Source organism: Chelonia mydas, chromosome 13, assembly GCF_015237465.2.
Source record: "Chelonia mydas isolate rCheMyd1 chromosome 13, rCheMyd1.pri.v2, whole genome shotgun sequence".
NCBI lineage: Eukaryota > Metazoa > Chordata > Testudines > Cheloniidae > Chelonia > Chelonia mydas.
In genome coordinates, this window is record NC_051253.2 from 30,548,898 (window position 1) to 30,566,648 (window position 17,751).

At 42.0% G+C, this 17,751-nt stretch overlaps 1 protein-coding gene across 11 annotated transcripts in view; it reads right to left on the reverse strand.

The window, feature by feature from the left end:
* Positions 1–17,751, reverse strand: part of PHF20 (PHD finger protein 20) — a 176,008-nt gene that overhangs the window by 10,413 nt on the left and 147,844 nt on the right. For all 11 annotated transcript variants that reach the window (XM_043527384.1, XM_037915955.2, XM_043527383.1 and 8 more), the window contains 3 exons: positions 16,126–16,225; positions 12,797–12,992; positions 2,675–3,074 (listed from right to left, as the gene is read on the reverse strand). In XM_043527384.1, the coding sequence (XP_043383319.1) occupies positions 2,675–3,074; positions 12,797–12,992; positions 16,126–16,225 (696 nt within the window). The remainder of the gene's footprint in view (positions 1–2,674; positions 3,075–12,796; positions 12,993–16,125; positions 16,226–17,751) is intronic.

A 17,751-nucleotide genomic window follows, 5' to 3' on the forward strand; every position in this document is an offset into this window, starting at 1 on the left:
TTTGGCGCACAGAGAGGGGGATCTTGTCCCTCACGGCTTGTTGATACAGAACACGAAGGGCACAGGTTGTCTGTCATGACTCTGATTTGCCCCAATGAGTGGCAGGAAATGAAAGCAGGCATTTCTGACCACCTTGAGTTCCAGCAGATTGGTGTGGAGACAGGTTTCCTGATTTGTCCATCTGCCTCAAGTTGTGAGGGCATTGAGGTGAGCTCTCCATCCCAACAATGATGCAGCTGTTGTCAGAGTTACTAATGGAGCTGGCAGACAGAAAGGAACGCCTGCACAGACGCTGAGGGTCAAGGCTTCCGAGATCGTAGATCTCACAACGGGAATCGGGGCCCTTTAAGAGCTGGCTCCTTAAGATGAAAATCCACACTGCTCTTTTTGGAAACCTGCCCTGCAGCCTCCAAAAGCCCTAAGGTTGAGGAGCAGTCAACAGTCTCAGTTTAATCTCTCTGTTATTCCTTGCCCTGGATTTTAGGGTCAGGCAGAAGCTGCACTTCTGGGAGACATGGGACTCCCTCAAGCAACCAAGACACAAGAGTGGCTGTTACTAACAAGTATAGCCTCTCTGCAGGAGAGGCAGTGTTTATAACTCGGTGATCCAGGCATGCCCTGCCAGGAGAATAAAAGACTCCCGAGGGGGGAGAGAGGAACAAGACAATCCAATCACCACTTATCTCTAACTATATAGCTATCACTAACAACTAACTATACTAACTAATCCTAAACAAACTACTACAGGAAACTGTAAACACAAGACAGCTGAGGCCCGACATGCTAAGGCTCTGTCTCAGGCCAAGGCAGTTGAGAAGGAACTGATGGTAGTTTGCCCGCACATCCCTATATAGCCTTGGTACATGGCATAAGGAGGTACTAGATGCATGTGGGGGCTGAACCGTCATTGCTACTGGAAAATCTCCGATCAAGAGCTCAAGAGGCACGTTTGCACCTGAAGTGGAGCACCCATAGGGACACTACTCAATGAAGAAGGAGGTATTAGAAGGAAGAGAGTGCTAAATAGGAGAAGAATACACTCCTTTTCCTCAAATCAGAAATATTTACTTATTTTGGGGACACATCTTGGGAGCACCTTCCTGCTAAATGATGCTTCTCCACAGAATGAAGTTCAAGACTAGCATTTTACAAACATGTTGCTGGATGACTAGGTAGCAGTTTTATAGGTTCCCTTTCTGGTAGCTAACACACTTTTTGCCTCAGATGCTTTCACGATGCTGTCCAGAAAGGCTAGGTATAACGCACTTAAAGCGAACACATGAGCAGGTGAACAGGCAATGCTAACAGGAAAGTTTCTGGGATGTATCTGTAGGTCCTGACGACTTGGTGAGTTGCGTATTTGGTTTGATGGTCTCTGTGAGGATCATATAGTTGAACTTTTGGGCCTCCGAAAAGGCCCAGTGAGCGGTTGGTTTCCTTGTGTCTCTAATGACCATGTGACTGGGGCTATGTGACCTTTGATCAGGCCAGGTGTTTGAAGTCCGAGTGGTTAATCCCTCCCTAATAGTAAGGGCGTAGTACTGACCAACAAAAATAATGGAATTTGAAAAAAACAAAAACCACCTGAGCAGGCTAACAGAGTTTCTGACAGAGTTTGCAGCAGAGAGAGAAGGAATATTTTTTCCCCAGTACATTACCAATACTGACCACCAGCAAAGGACTAGTTATTGGGACAGACAGACTTCTTATGCAGGAAGTACAAGTTGATGGCTGTATAAAAGGAAAAGTTTTATGATCTTCAAAGGCAACTACTGACCCTGAGTGGCATCAGAGAGGCAGAAGAGTTCTTGCATAAACAGATTAAGGTAGCACAGCCAACTGTTCAACTGGAGAATGATATGGTCTCCCACCGTATTCTTGCCAGCAAGTTAAAGTAGTATGGATTGGATGAATGGACTATAAGGTGGATAGAAAGCTGGCTAGATCATCGGGCTCAAAGGGTAGTAATCAATGGCTCAATGTCCAGTTGGCAGCCAGTATCAAGCGGAGTGCCCCAGGGAGCAGTCCTGGGGCCGGTTTTCTTCAACATCTTCATTAATGATCTGGATGATGGGATGGATTGTACCCTCAGCAAGTTCGTGGATGACATGGAGGGTAGGGATAGGGTCGAGAGTGACCTGGACAAATTGTAGGATTGGGCCAAAAGAAATCTGATGAGGTTCAACAAGCAAAAGTGCAGAGTCCGGCACGTAGGATGGAAGAATCCCATGCACTGCTACAGGCTGGAGACTGACATGCTAAGTGGCAGTTCTGCAGAAAAGGATCGGTGAATTACAGTGGACGAGAAGCTGGATATGAGTCAAGAGCGTGCCCTTGTTGCCAAGAAGGCTAACGGCATATTGAGCTGCATTAGTAGGAGCGTCGCCAGCAGATCGAGAGAAGTGATTATTCCCCTGAAGCCACATGTGGTAAGAAGGGTGGGTGGAACAACACTTTGCAACATGCCCTCAGATTGGGGGGAGAGCACATGCAACCCCAATGGACACTGCTGACCAGAAAATTCTAGACCCTGGAGCATGAAGTAAACATGCATCAGCAGTGGGGATCAACACAGATAATACTCAAAGCAGTCAAGGATTTTTAGAAAGCATATTGGATTAGCCTGGTAAAAACAAATGCCCTAGAGAAACAGGGCTATACCAATATAACATACCTTAGAGTAATTATGCTTGGACTCATTCTCCAACTTGTATAATTCTCTGTCCAGATTCCATCCAAATCTCTCTGACAGGGCATCATCTCCATTCTCCCTTATTCTGTTCACTCCATCGTCCATGGCTGAACCTCTGGTTTCCACAACTAGTCTCTGCTCTATAGCAGGGTAGTAGGCCCGAGGTTTCTGGTAACAGTGTTCACTGGTAATATAGGATTCCTCCATAGAAGGAATGGTTGAAGGTTTCTCAGCTGTCCCATTGAAAGTTCTGTAACTTACGGTCTCTTCTTTGCAGCAGTTTTCTTCAATATGAATGATGTGTTTCGTATGAATTTTTTCATCCACTGTAAAATGCTTCCAAGGATGACACCAAAGTTTTAAGTCTGGATGCTCTTTATTTCTGTTTACAGATAAAACAAGTAAAAATCACTTTTTAAATTTAAACTTTTTAAAATGACAGAGTTTCTTTATTACCTTATTTTACAAAGAAGTGAAATGAGAACATTCTATTTAAACACATCAGAACTGATGAACTTCCTCACAAGTAAGCTTCCCTAAATATTCTGGGGTGAGATTTCACTTTCCAGTGATCTCTGTTCAGTATCTTTCAAAAGAATCTTTTTTCATTAGAGTCACTATTTTTAATAATGCTTTCTGCTTAATGCCATGGCATTAGTTATCCTCTATCCCACAATGTTTAGGTATAGCAGGCATAGTGCAATTTGGAACTACTTCAAATTTGGCATGTTCATATCATCATTTTTTGCGATGCAAATACTTTTGTTAAATTTCAATTATAAAAATGTGTTAATTAAATTCAGAGAAAATATTTTCAGCTATTGGTACATCCCCTGAATCATCTATGAATTTTCTTTATGAAAGCAGAAATTTGTTTTCATGTTTTTATTTTGATTGTAAAAAAGAAATATTTAAAAACACTAGAACTGAGAAACTGTTTGCTCTAAAACAGGTGATTAGTTTATGTGCATACAGAGCTGAAACAGTCCTCTATTCATACAAACATAAATACAAATTTCATTAGAGTAGTAGGAATGAACCTCCAGAAAGTATGGCCAATAACAGATTACAAGACCATAAATCAAAACAAAAAAATCCCAACACTCCCACCCCCAGCCTCTCACACATATAGAGACGGCAAACACACCCAGTATTTGGCTTTAACAATAATTCTCTCATGTATTAATAGTTGAAAAAAAACTTGTGAAAATGAATTCAAACAAACTCTGAGATCAAGAAATTTTCCTAGCAGGAAATATATTTCTCTGATGAGTATGCCAGGAATTACTTGTGCATTGTGATTTGTTTGACAATTAAGTATTCTTTTCTCTATTATTCTAAAAAAATGTTCTGATTTTACCATGGAAAGCAATAATCCATTACTTAATAAAAACTGGAAAAATAGTTGATATTTGCTCTTTGTTCTTATATACATGTCATTTATATGAAACTCTAATTTACTGTTAAGAAACAAGCTGTAATAAAGGAACAGGAAGCAAGGCGCTTCAAATGCAAGCTTCTTAAGTCAAATGAACTTTCAGATCACAGCACTGGAAAGGTCCTTCTGGGTCATTTTAATTCATTCCTAGCAACCTGTACAGAATTGTCCTTCAAACTAAATCCATAAATCTAATACTACATGTCTGTACTGGTTCCTCAATGACCCTTCCTTTGAAAATTATTCCATTACTTAAGTAAACTGTTTGAGCAGTCTCACACCTAGCCAAGCCTATCTTTGTGTACACTAGAACCCCATACCTTTCCCACTAAACTATTTTCTAGAAATTTTTTAGTTTACTTCAATTTCCATCAGGTTAAACAGTACAGAATAACTCTGCAAGATTTTATTTCAGCAGCAGGGGGACTGGGTATATTTATAAATAGTGTAAGGAGGAACCAAGAATTTTAGATAAATATGAATACTAGGTTTCTGTAATTTTCATTGAGGTCCTTCACTTATCCATTAGGGGTCAACAGCAACAAAAAGGAAAGCAAAGTATTTAGCATCTTCGGAATGTCTGCACAAATTATTCCCACACATACTAGAACCAGGCCCAAACTAGAAGAAATGACAGCCTGGGCTAACTCCTGAAAGAATATTGGAGAAGATCCTGGAGAAGTATTCATCTAATTTGAAATCCAAAGTAATTGAAATTGAAATCCCCATGCCACTGAACAGTCTATCAAGACTTGTCTTCACATAATAAAGAGCCAGAGACAAAAAAACATATTCAAACAGCTCTCTGAAGACATGATAAATGGATAATACTGGGCTAAAGATGTTTGCAACTGAGCTGTCTGCTATATTCATCTTATAGGCAACATATCACAATTGCACAACTGAAACACTCCAATCAAGTCCATGCTAGAGTGGCTTAAGTTTCCTTTCTACATGTTGTAGGAGACTATTGTTGGTACCTGTGACAGATATTGCTAACATATGCAGCATCTTCGGAGACTAATGTTTCAACTTTATAAATGGTTTCAGAGTAGCAGCCGTGTTAGTCTATATTCGCAAAAAGAAAAGGAGGACTTGTGGAACCTTAGAGACTAACCAATTTATTTGAGCATAAGCTTTCGTGAGCTACAGCTCACTTCATCGGATGCATTCAATGCTATCTGGATGTTAAGCCAAACCTTGAAAGCATGAGAACTTCAGAGAGACGGTCTGAGGTGGTCCACACAATATGGGCCCAGAGACCTTTGTACCAATACATGTTATATGTATTTGTGTGCTCCTGGCTTACTGTGTGGATTGCTTGGGGGATCTGAGATCACTAAGCAGTGATTTATGCAGAATCCCAATGCTGATTATGGAGACACCCAGACTTTGAAGTACTGCCCCCTTGGCAAAGGGACAGTGACTGGTTTTAGCCGTTTCAGGAGTCCTGGGAACAAAGTCTTTTGGGATATAATGGCTGCATTTAAATTGATTCAGGGGCCTGATTTTGAGCCAACCGACAGCAAGTGGTGGTTACCTGCTAAAGAGTCTGAAGGACTGGAACCTGCCAGGGTTTCCACAGACAAGATGGGGGACCTCTATAAGTTTAAGTATGTATTTAAATGTTATTGTTTTATGATGTTTTCTGTAGTGCTTTTGTCTTAAATAAAAGTAGTTTACCTGGTGAGGACTGCGTGGTCACTGATGAACCACTGTCATTGTCCCTGAAGAAGGTGAAACTGCAGGTGCTAAGTAAGCCATAAGTCAGACCTGCTGGGATAATCACAGTGAATTGCGGGGGAGCTAAAAGCCTAAAACACTGCTCTGAGGGAGAAGGAGGCAGCTCCTGGCTCAGTGAGAATTGACAGTTGGAGGCCTGAGACCTAAAGAGAAATTCCTTGAACAGACCATGGAACGGCAGTTACTCAAAAGTGCTGCTTGAATAAAACAAATCTTCTTAAAAGGGCAAATCTGGTCAGTAAAGAGCTAGAATTCCCCAATAAAAATAAGGATTTCAACATGTGACAGTGTCCACCTCTCTAGAAGTGCCTTCAAGTACACGTTTATTCACCAATTTAGGAGGCTTGCATAGATAAGTCTTTCCAATCCAGTTCTAGAAACACAACTTCACCTTCTTAACCTGGTGTTGTAATTTAGCCTTTTTGGTTTGATATTGCATGTAGCAATACAGTCCCATTAGTGCAATTACTGTTATGGCTTGTATTTCTATCAGTATTACACTAAGGGTTTGCCAGGGTCACCAATGTGTTGGTTAGCTTCACAAGAGAAGCAACACAAGTCAGTCTAGGACAGATTGGCCTATTGCAGACAGGAGGAACATCTGAAAGTGAAGCACCCAAGGAACACTGATCCCAGGCGCTGTCCAAGGAACAAATTAACACTGACCCCAGGCACTGTTTACTAACAGCCTGTGAAAGCTGGCTCTCACTACACTGATTCTATCAATGCCAGTACTGATCTTTTCACCTTTTTCCTTCAGGAGTGCTGAAGAACGCTCTCCAAATATTTTCCAAAAGGATATGAAGAGGTTTTTCTCAACTGTACATCAGTATGAGACGCTTACTCACCTTGTGCAGTTACTGAGATTCTTCAAGATGCTCAGGTGATTGTGTGCCCCTGCACTTCAAGTCGGAGAATTTTGACAGCAGTGCCTGGTTAGGCCACACATGCACTGTCTCCGTCTTGCGCCTATAGCGGCAGTTAACTAACGCTGTGCGACCAACCCCCCTCGGTTCCTTCTCTACCACAGAAGATCTTGCGAGAACTCTGAAGTATTGGGGAGGAGGGTGGGTACTGGAGCACCCACAGCGGGACACATTTCAAAGAATCTCAGTTACTACACAAGGTGAGTAACCATCTCTTCTTCTTCTTCAAGTGATGTACCTGTGGGTGCTCCACTTCAGGTGACTGTAGAGCAGTGCCTGTTGGTGGATAGGAGGGGCTTCGAAGTTGGGCCTATGATTGATGATAGGACCATGAGTCCTAGTAAAGTGTCAGATGTTGAATCTCTCCTTATTGTGTAGTGCTGAATTAATGTATGGGCTGATGCCCAAGTGGCTGCTTTACATAGGTCTGTAATAGGTACATTATTAAGCAAGGCTACTGCTGTAGAGAGCTACCTGCTGGAATGTGTTCTAGCCCCTGGTGGGGGTTGTACTTCGTGTTGGTGGAAGCACTCTGAAATTCATTTGGAGTGTCTCTGCTTAGATAGATCCCCTCCTTTAGATCTCTCTGTAGTTGACAGAAATAGTTTTGGTGCCTTCCTGAATGATTTAGTCCATCTGAGATAAAAGGCTAGTGCCCTTCTGACATCTAGAGCAGCGGTTCTCAAACTGTGGGTTGGGACCCCAAAGTGGGTCGCTAACCCATTTTAATGGGGTCGCCAGGGCTGGCGTTAGACTTGCTGGTGCCCAGGGCCAACGCCTGAGCCCCACTGCCCAGGCTTTGGACCCTCACCTGGGGTGGCAGGGTTTGAGTGGCCTCAGTCCTCTGTCCCCCTTTCTGGGGTCATGTAGTAATTATTGTTGTCAGAAGGGGGTCATGGTGCAATAAAGTTTGAGAACCCCTGAACCAGAGTATGGCGTGCCACATCTTGCCTGTTCTTATGAGGTTTAGGAAAGAATGCAGGAACCTTGGATGGGTTGGTTGAGGTCGAATGAGAAGGGTACTTTACATAGACATTTAGGATGTGGTCTTGAGTTACTTTGTTCTTGAAATAGATTGTGTATGTGGAGATGGGTATACCAAGAGGGCCCCAAGTTCTCCTACGGGTCTTGCAGATGTGATGGCAACAAGAAAGGCTACTTTCATTGAAAGGTATGATAGTGTACATGTAGCCAAGGGCTCTAACGGATGTCCGGTAAGGGAATGAAGTACTAAATTAAGATCCCATGGAGGCATTGGGACTCTGAGTTCAGGATAGAGGTTCCGGACACCTTGTAGGAATTGTTTTATAACTGGATGGGCGAAGACTGAGAACCCAACCATTTTATGGTGGAAGGTTGTGATAGCTGCAAGGTGTACTCTGAGTGAGCTCAATGAAAGACCTAATTTTTTTAATTGAAGTATATAGTAGAGACTAGTGATGGAGTGGAAGTGGTGGCTCTGATGTGTTTGTTCTAGCAACGTGTGAACACTCTTCCATTTGTGGAGGTAGGCTGAACGTGTCATCAACCATCTGCTGTTTAGCAAGATATCCATCACCTCTTCTGAACAGGTCATCTCGTTGCCTTGGTACTGTGGAGGAGCCATGCTCTCAGGTGGAGTATCTCCAGGTTTGGGTGCAAGATCTGGCCTGCATCTTGTGACAGGAAACATGGAAGAAGTGGGAGAACATGCGGTGGACATGCCAACATCTGCTGCAGGTATGGAAACCAAGCTTGCCTGGGCCATGTGGGGGCTATCAAGATGACTCTGGATTGATCGGTCTTGATTTTTTGTATGATCCTGGACAACACCGGGGTAGGAGAGAAAGCGTAAAGAAGAGGCGCGTCCCATCTGAGGAGGAAGGCATTACCCCTGGATCCTGGCCCTACGCCTGCTCTGAAGCAAAATGTTAGACATTTGCTGTTCTGACTTTGGATGCACCAGTTCCCCAGTCTTAAGGCCTCAGTGTAGAAGGAGTGTGACCTTGCTCCTCCCTGGTTTTTTTATATAGAACATGCAAGCAACATCCATCAGGATTTGTATGATTTTGTTTTTGATCATGGGAAGAAAATGTGCACATGTTGCAAACTGCTCGCAGTTCCAGAATGTTTATGTGCAGTGTTGGTTCTGGAGGAGACCACCTGCTCTGTACTGTTAAGTTGCTTAAATGGGAAGCCCAGCCCAGTAAGGAAGTGTCCATTGTGATCAGTGTTCCCTCTAATTTTTCCCAGGCATGTGTGGAATAAATTTTGTTATGTGCATCAATATGGACATGATGAGAGACAAAATTCATGTGACGGGGGCTGGGGCCAAGGGGTTCAGAGTGTGGGAGAGGGCTCAGGGCTGGGGCAGAGGGTTAGGGTGCGGGGTGTGTGTGGACTCCAGCCGGGGGTGCCGGCTCTGGGATGAGGCGAGGGATGAGGGGTTTGGGATGCAGGCTGCCCTGAGGTTACGGCAGGGAGAGAGGACTCCCCCCACAGCAGTACCTGGGCACCCGCGGCAGGTCCAGGGCTGGGGGAGAGGCATCTCTCCCCGCCGCAGCCCTGAGCGCCTGCGTGGCACTTAATAGGCTGCTGGGCGGCCACGCAGGTTAGAGGGAATTTATGTTGTGATTATCATTGTAGGGGGAATCTGTGAGCCTCAATGAATTCTAGTTCTTGCACAGGTGTCAACATTGACTTTTGAATGTTTATTTGGAGACCGAATTTTGTAAAGAGTGATACTGTCTTGTGTGGCTTCAACAGTTTCTTCCCGAGTTGGGGTCTTGATTAGACAATCATCTACATTTGGGTATATCATGAGTCTCTGCTTGCGTAGGTGGACTACCGCCACTGCTAGACCTTTGGAAAAAACTCAGGGAGTCATGGAGAAGCCAAAGGGCAGAACTCTGTACTAATAGTGATCTTGTCCCAAAACAAACTGGAGAAACTGCCCATGCGATGGATGTATGGCGACATGAAAGTATGCATCTTGCAGGTCGAGGGCCAAAGACGAGTCCCCTTGTTCCAGTGCTGGAATTACTGTTGCTAAAGTAACCATTCTGAACAGTTTTATTTTGACAAATTTATGTTTCTCAGGTCGAGAATGGGCCTCCAACCCCATGTCTTTTTCTGGGTTTAAAAAATAATGGGAACAAAATCTCTTCCCTTGGTTGTACCAGTACCAGCTCTACCACACCCAACTGCAGGAGTTGATCTACTTCCTGTCTTAGAAGGTATTCGTGAGAGGGGTCCCTGAAGAGGGACAGGGAGGGAGGGTGCAGGTGAACTGGATGGAACAACCAGTGGTGATAATTTCCAGTACCCATTTGTCCAAAGTAATAATTGTAAATAATTGCTGGGTAGAATGGTAATAAATGGTCTGTAAATGGATGTTTGGTACAAAGTGGTTTCAGCAACTGGAATTGGGGGACGTCTCTTGGGCCCTTGACCAAACCCTCAAATTTGATGTTTCAATTCAGGTTGTTGCGAGGTGGTAGACTGAAACGGAAGTGGCTTATGCCTTGTGGGTCTTTGCCTCTGCCGCTGGGTTATCGTACTGCCTCTGTGGCTGTGTGTAGGGCACTGGCCTTGAGCATTGCGATAAGTAATATCTGCCTTGTTTTCGTTTTTGTGCAGGTGTGTAGATGCCTAAAGACCAAAGAGTTGCTCTAGAGTCTTTCAATGTATGGAGGGACTCAGTCTTAGTCACAAATATTTATGGACCTTCAAAGGGAAGATCCTCTACAGTGGATTGCATCTCCCCCCTTGGGAATCCAGACAGATGGAGCCAAGAGTCCTGTAGCATGACTAGGCGGTTGCAATGGATCTTGCCACCGTGTCTGCTGATTCTAAGGAAGCCTGTACAGCTGTTCAAGCCAGGAGGTGATCTTCTGAGATGACTGACCTAAATTGCACCTTTTTGTCTTCCAGGATAAAATCAATACATTCTTACAGTTTGGAGTAATGTGTATGGTTGTATTTCACCATCAAGGCCCCACACTTGACTATGCTGAACTGTAATCTCACTGACGAATAGGCCTTATGACCAAAAAGATTCAGTCTTTTCCCCTCTATCATATGGGCTGGTCCTTGAATGGTGTTGCCTGCCCCACTTGTTGACTGCCTCTACCACCAGGAGTTTGGCTGAGGGTGTGAAAATAGAAATTCTAGGGCTTTTTTTTTTTTTTTTTTTTTTTTTTAAAGGAGACAGGTCCCTCCTGTGCAGAGTCAGTGAGGGAGGTCTGTCAGAAGCCGAGGTAGGTGACTGGGAGGACTTTGCGATTCCGGGAGGAGAGATTTCATCATAAAGATGAGTTTGAGTTTAAGGTCCCTCACTTTCCTCGTGCGGGTCCTAAGGTTGTAGCAGTGGAAGCACTTCTGGGGCAGCGGAAGCACGTGCGTCTCCCCCAAGCAGCAGCAAAGAAAAGGGATAGGAATGAGTTCTAACTAACCAATCTACTACACTATGCAGCTAATCCTGAATCTAAATCTAAGGTAAGTCTTGTAGAGGCACTGCTGAAGCTCCGACTCGGACCAAGAGCGGTTCAGAAGGAACCGAGGGGTGGCTGGTCACACTGCGCTAGAACTGCTGCTATAGGCGTGAGATGGGGATAGCACATGTGCTACTCAGTAAGGCACTGCTGTCAAAATTCTCTGACTAGAGGTGTGGGGCACACAATCACCTGGAGTTGAGCACCCACAGAGACATCACTCAAAGAAGAACATCAAGTTACTCTTTCTTCAAATCTAGAAATCTCCTGAAGATTCTTTAATGATGCATTTTATGAGAAACGGAGTTAATTCAGTACAATACCTTACAGCCCGGTCAAGATAAGGTGGAAGCCAAAAGGAAAAAAATTCCATAAGCAAAACACTAGTGTATTGTTCCATACCTTAATGCCACAAAACACACATTGTGTTCAATAGCTGAAGAATCCTAAAGATCTAAAACTCTCATGTCCCCTTGTTGTACAACACTGGGAAGAAAGGTCCTAAAGATCCTGAGATATTTAAGTTTCACCTCCTTCCTACTAAGTAGAAAAGTATTCCACAGAGGTGATTAAGGAATCCCATGATGAACGGATACATAGTATTTCCATGATGCATGACCCTGTATCTTTTTTTTGCAATCCACTATTTAAACACTTAAAGGTATTGCAATTATCACATTGCAGACACAACAGACTGAGGTGAAAGGAGAAGTTCTAAAAGAGGCCCAAGACACCAAGAGCTTTGCTTTCCAAATGGCTGCTGCTATGTGACCGACTGATCAGTGAATGGAGAAACATTTAAGAAATCACATTCTGAAACTGATGGATTTGACGTTAGGATAATTCATTTTTTTCATCCCCAGAACATTAAGAAAACTGGAAAAATGTTGCTCAACTCATAAAAATGCAGAAAAAGTTGGTTATTGACTGTCCATATCTACTAATACATATATGCATGTATAATGGAACATTTTGTAATTTTTCTGGTTGCGTTGGTAACCACAAAATAAAGCTCAAATAGATTATAAAGTGGTGGGCAAGACACTGAAAGGCTGCTGAGATATTAATGTTCTCATTCCACTATATATAATAGAGAAATAAGAGATGGGCAAAAAAATAATGTTCCCAGTAGCAAAATTATGGTTTAGTAGCATTGAGATGGAAAAGATAGATGTATACTTGTCATCCATATTCTGCTTTTTTCTGTATTCTGTTTAAATATTCTAGAAGAGTTTTCTTCTATACTTTGCTTGCTCTCTCCTTCTCCAGGCTTCCGTTTCAGTATATCTACACCCCACACCAATATTTTATTTGTTATATTTTATAAATTAGTTTCACTGCACCAAGGAGCAAGCAGCTTTTTTTTTTTGGCAAATCACAGCTCAACAAATCAAACTCCATTCCTATATACCCATGGAACAGTATATAAAATCAAAATAAATCTGCATCATCAGTTATTTTTCTACTCTTTGAAATGTGTTTCACATCTAGTACATGCCAATTAAGACTTCAAAACACTGCTTACTGTAGAATGCTCATCTTCAGCTGCAGTCCATGCAGTACTTCTATCACTTTCTGCACATCCCCAAGAAGCTGGTGAGTGGCTACAATCTTCTTGGCATTCTGGTGGGAATAATTTTCTTCCAGAAACGCTAAGCCATGCATGTGACCATTACTTAACCACTCCTTCTCATACCAGTATTTTAAGCTGGATCTCTGACCTAAAGCAACAGTAATGAGTGGAATAAAATAATCATTAAGATAACTTTGGTATGTGAACATTACTGGTAATAGTTGTCATTAGCTTGATATCGACTAATATAAATCTTGCACCAACTTATTAATAGTAACTCTTCTTAACAATAGCACTAGTAAAAGTCTATTTGACATGGGACACTCCACTGCCCCAAAGACAGAAGGAACATATGAAGTGGGAAGTACATATGACACCTTGCTCCAGGCCAGGGAATTCTACCCAAGTGTAAAGCAGCAGTATTCAGTGAGGACTTCCATGCCAGACAGTTGCAACTGATAGACATCTTCATCTTTTTGATGTATTCTTATCAACAGAATACTGCACATTCCAGTAACTAAATCTTCAGGCATAAAGACATTATATAATTCAGTGCAAATGATTTTAAAGAGTCTGTGGACAGAAACAAATACACGACAGGGCTGTGAACTTCCCATCACCAGTAGTTTCTTTGATGCCTAGTCGGTTACGTTTTATAAGTAGAATGCATGTACCAAGATGCAGTCATTGAAATTTACAATTTTGACCAAAACCTCATGCAAATATATGAATACCCCTTGCTGAGGAGGTTGGGGTATCACAGAAACAGCTGAAATGCATCTGAGTTATCACCTTATAAAATAGATGGGATAAACACAATAGTAAAAACAAATTAAGAAGCCAAGCCAAGGGGCATCAATAAAAATCGTGGGATGGGCCTAGAAATGCATTCTGGCTGGGCGCTAACTGATTAAAACAGAGGGTCTCTCTGAAAAGTAGACTATTCAATAGAAGTGTGCTTGTTTTGGAAGAGTAGAAGTTGGGCTTCTGCAGCTGCCCCAGGAAGAGCTTGTTCCACAGCCTGGGGAACATCAGAGCAAAGAACAAGTCACCTGCTCATATAAGGCCCAAAAGAGTTACAACACAGACCTATCTGAAAGAGGCTCCCAGAAGAATTTTAAAATATAGCTAGGTCAATATCCATTAGGGGGTTTTGACAGCTAACAGGGCCAATTTAAAATCAATGCACAACTTTATGGGCAGGAGGTACATAAGAATGCAGAGTGGATGCATGTTACGAACATCATTGCTCAGTGTGGTCACTGCCTATGCTGCTGCATTCCGCACCAGCAGGGAGGATCCCCTGTTCAGAGCCCTACTAAGGGAACTGTAATCACGGAACCTCTGTCACAAAGCCTTGTGTTGCTGTTCAATGGTCATTACGGGATAAATAAAGGCAAAATATTTTCATTCCATGCACAGTATGAATTTCCATGGCTAGGGTGTGGTTGAAAATAATGTCAAGATTAATGTCAACTAAGCTCATTATTTCCAAACATGCCATCTCAATGAGCAGGGATGAGAAAGGGGAGAGAGCACACTCATAACAATCACTAGGCTTGTAGGTATGACTAGAACCACTGCAAAGGAGTTCCAGGCACACCAGCAACATCCCTTAGTAAATAAAGCAACAACATGCGGTCAGTGGTAGGAAAGCTGCCAAATACAACAAAAAACAGATCAATGTCAACTCATCCTAATCGAAAATCTACAGATCATTTAGGACCCTGACTGGCAGTCTCAACTCCCTAAGACAGACTGAATCTGGACTTAAACCTATCCAGGATGTCACTGATTTAGAGATGGACTTGGAGCCAAAAGGCCATTACCCTTGTGGTTTACTGTCTCCTAAAAAGAAAGGTCAGACAGGGAGAGTACTAGCAAGCACTCCTGTGACCTGAAGAGGGGTGAACTGCCACAACCAACTGGCATCGACCACTTACTAAGTGATGTATTGATAATATCCCTTCAACAACAGCAACACAATGGTAGCAAACAGCTTTCTAAGTAGCCAGAGTGGGCACAGATCAGAGTAGAAAACACACAAACCCTTGAAGATATTGGGTACAGTGGAGAAGACAGTTTGTCAGTTGCCCCAAGTTCTGACAATTAAGAGAACTGGAGAGACAAGCCCCAGACTTCTTAATCTTCTCCAAAAAAAAATCAGCAAACGTGCTAAGAGTGATTAATTGAAGGAATTACTAAATCACAGAGTGTAAGTCCAGAAGGGACCACTGTGATCATAACACAGGTCATAGGATTTCCCTGAATTAATTCCTGTATGAACTAGAATATGTATTTTATATTATTATTTCCAGAATGGATAAAAAAAGATATGGGGTGATGTAATCTGAATAATTTAGATTGTGCATGACACAGAGGAATTAATTTTGATGGCTTCTTATGGTATCTATGTTGACACAAAAAGTGGATCACAAGTGCATTTCAGAGATGAAGGGAGGGGAGAGGAGAGATAGCGATGACTGTTAGGAAACAGCCTCCTGCGGGCTAATTTCATGAGGTAGGTCTGGCACCACCTTAAAGGAGTCTACAGGACTGCTATTGATGAACCTGCCACAGCCATCAAAACAGGCATATTTAAAATAAAAGTGGTGGTTTGTAACAGTCAGGCACAGGTTCCATCACATTGCTACATGCTGAGAGGCCTGTGTGGGAAAATACCACTGTCATAAATATTACATATCCAAAGTGATGCAATATTAAATTATTCCATTTTTAGTCTATTTACCATCTTTAACATTACTTAGTTCAATATTACATCAATTAATTGCTTTGGCTAACTAAGTTCAAACTATAGCATTACCTAAAGCTTCCTAGCACTTAGTCAACAACAATTTACCATTAGTCTCGAACAAATTTAAAACTCTCAGGAGAGCTCAAAAATAAAACAGACTGAAAAATTAGACAACTTGATCTGTATTTTCCAGTCAGATAGTACACCCCAACTTAAATCTGTGTTACCAGCAAAATATACGTTCTATGCGGAGTATCTTTACAATTATACACATTTAATTCCAACTCCTGTTATGGTTTCACGTAACGCATCTGAACAATGTTGACTAAACAATAACAAATGAAAGCAAAATTAAATTCACTTTTTTAAAAAAACCCAATAATCTAAAAAGGACAGACAAACTAACAGGGCAGAAATTAGTGGTATAAGAACAAAAACTATACATATATACTTTGTAATAGATATAAAAAGCTAATAAAATTACTACATGTATTAGAAGGGTCTGTAACCTTAGAAATCTTTGTACCTGGAGGATCTTGGCAAATATAGCAGGTATATTTCTCAGGTACATTATCTTCCAGTAAACCCATACAGACTCCATGCTGCCAGCACAGACACTCTTCACACTGTTTGAAGTCAAGAATTGCACATCAACAAATGAAACCTCAATATGAATACCTCAATTAGTAAGATTAATATGCGTGAGTATGTATGTATGTAGTGTCTGTGTAACGAAAAAGCCAATAAACTTAAGAGAAATATAGGCCTAGAAAACAACATCTGGATCCCACCTTATTTTAAGAACAGCAATTAAATTAAAAGATTGAAAATTTCATTGTAGTTCCACCTTCCCCACTCATTTTTCATAAAAATCACAACCATTTTCGAGTGAAATCAGAGATGATAAAAAGTAGCAAACTGATAGCCCTTGAAGCCAAAATCCTCTAGTAGATGAGCACAGAGCAAGCGTCGTTGCAGCCGTATCTGTCCCAGGACGTTAGAGAGACAAGATGGGCGAGATAATATCTTTCATTGGACCAGCTTATTTTGATGAAAGAGACAAGCTTTCCCAGACCTGAAGAGCTCTGTGTAGCTCGAAAGCTTCTCCCTCTCACCAACAGAAGTTGATCCAATAAAAAATATTACCTCATCCACACAGAGCAAGGGTAGCCACAGTACAAGTTCAAGCTTCCCCTATCAATGTACCTAAAAAACTCCAGAAGTGAGAGGATAGCTGAGTCACCTTTATTCAATCCTTATTCAGAGCATCACAATCCAGGTATATCATCGAACGTGAAGATACCTTGAAGGCAGACACACACAGTCCTGGTCTAAACTTGAAAGTTAACCAGTATTAAACAGGTACAACTTTCTAGTGTAGATAAGGTTGTAGCTGCATTTTGTGTTTGTCTTTTTTTTTTTTTAAACCATGAAAAGTACCCAACTGCAATTTTCAAACAGCTCCTAGAAGTTGCCACTAGTCCCATTTACACAGTCTAAAACGGGGTACAAAGAACCTTACAGATAAATAAGATAACAAAGTCTCTCCTCTAAGGCGTTTCTAAGTTTGATAATGAAAAAGATGGTGGAAGTGGGACAAAACTGCACGAGGGAACATTATTTACAGGACTGTGTTATGGCTCTATCTTCTTTTACATACACTTGTTACAGAGAGGCCTGAGAGGAAAAAACCCTTCCTGACTCTCCCTTATTCCCTGCGTGGCTCTCTGCACAGGCTGTACTGACAGGAACAAAGGTGTTTTTCGATCAAATTAGCTCAACCTAATAGTTACAAAATGGCGAGCTCAAACAACCTTAAAAGTATTAAACTGTACCTACAAGGGCATGAATAGGCTAACTCAACTGAGAAACATGTTTATTGTCCCTAGGGCCACAGAGATTGTTTAGACTAGAGTTTGGGCCTTGTTTTGAGAGAATTGATTCCCAATTAACTCAAGTTATCCTTTTATAAATGTAAACTTAGACACTACACAAATGCCTGTAGTTAACTCCTGCAGTAAAAAACTCTAGTCTAGACATATCCTTTGGGACATATCTTCCATCTATGGGGAGAACACATGACTGCAAAGTACATTAGAAAGCACCAACAGATTCTGAACACCCAGGTTCATGGTTAGATCCAGTGACCTTG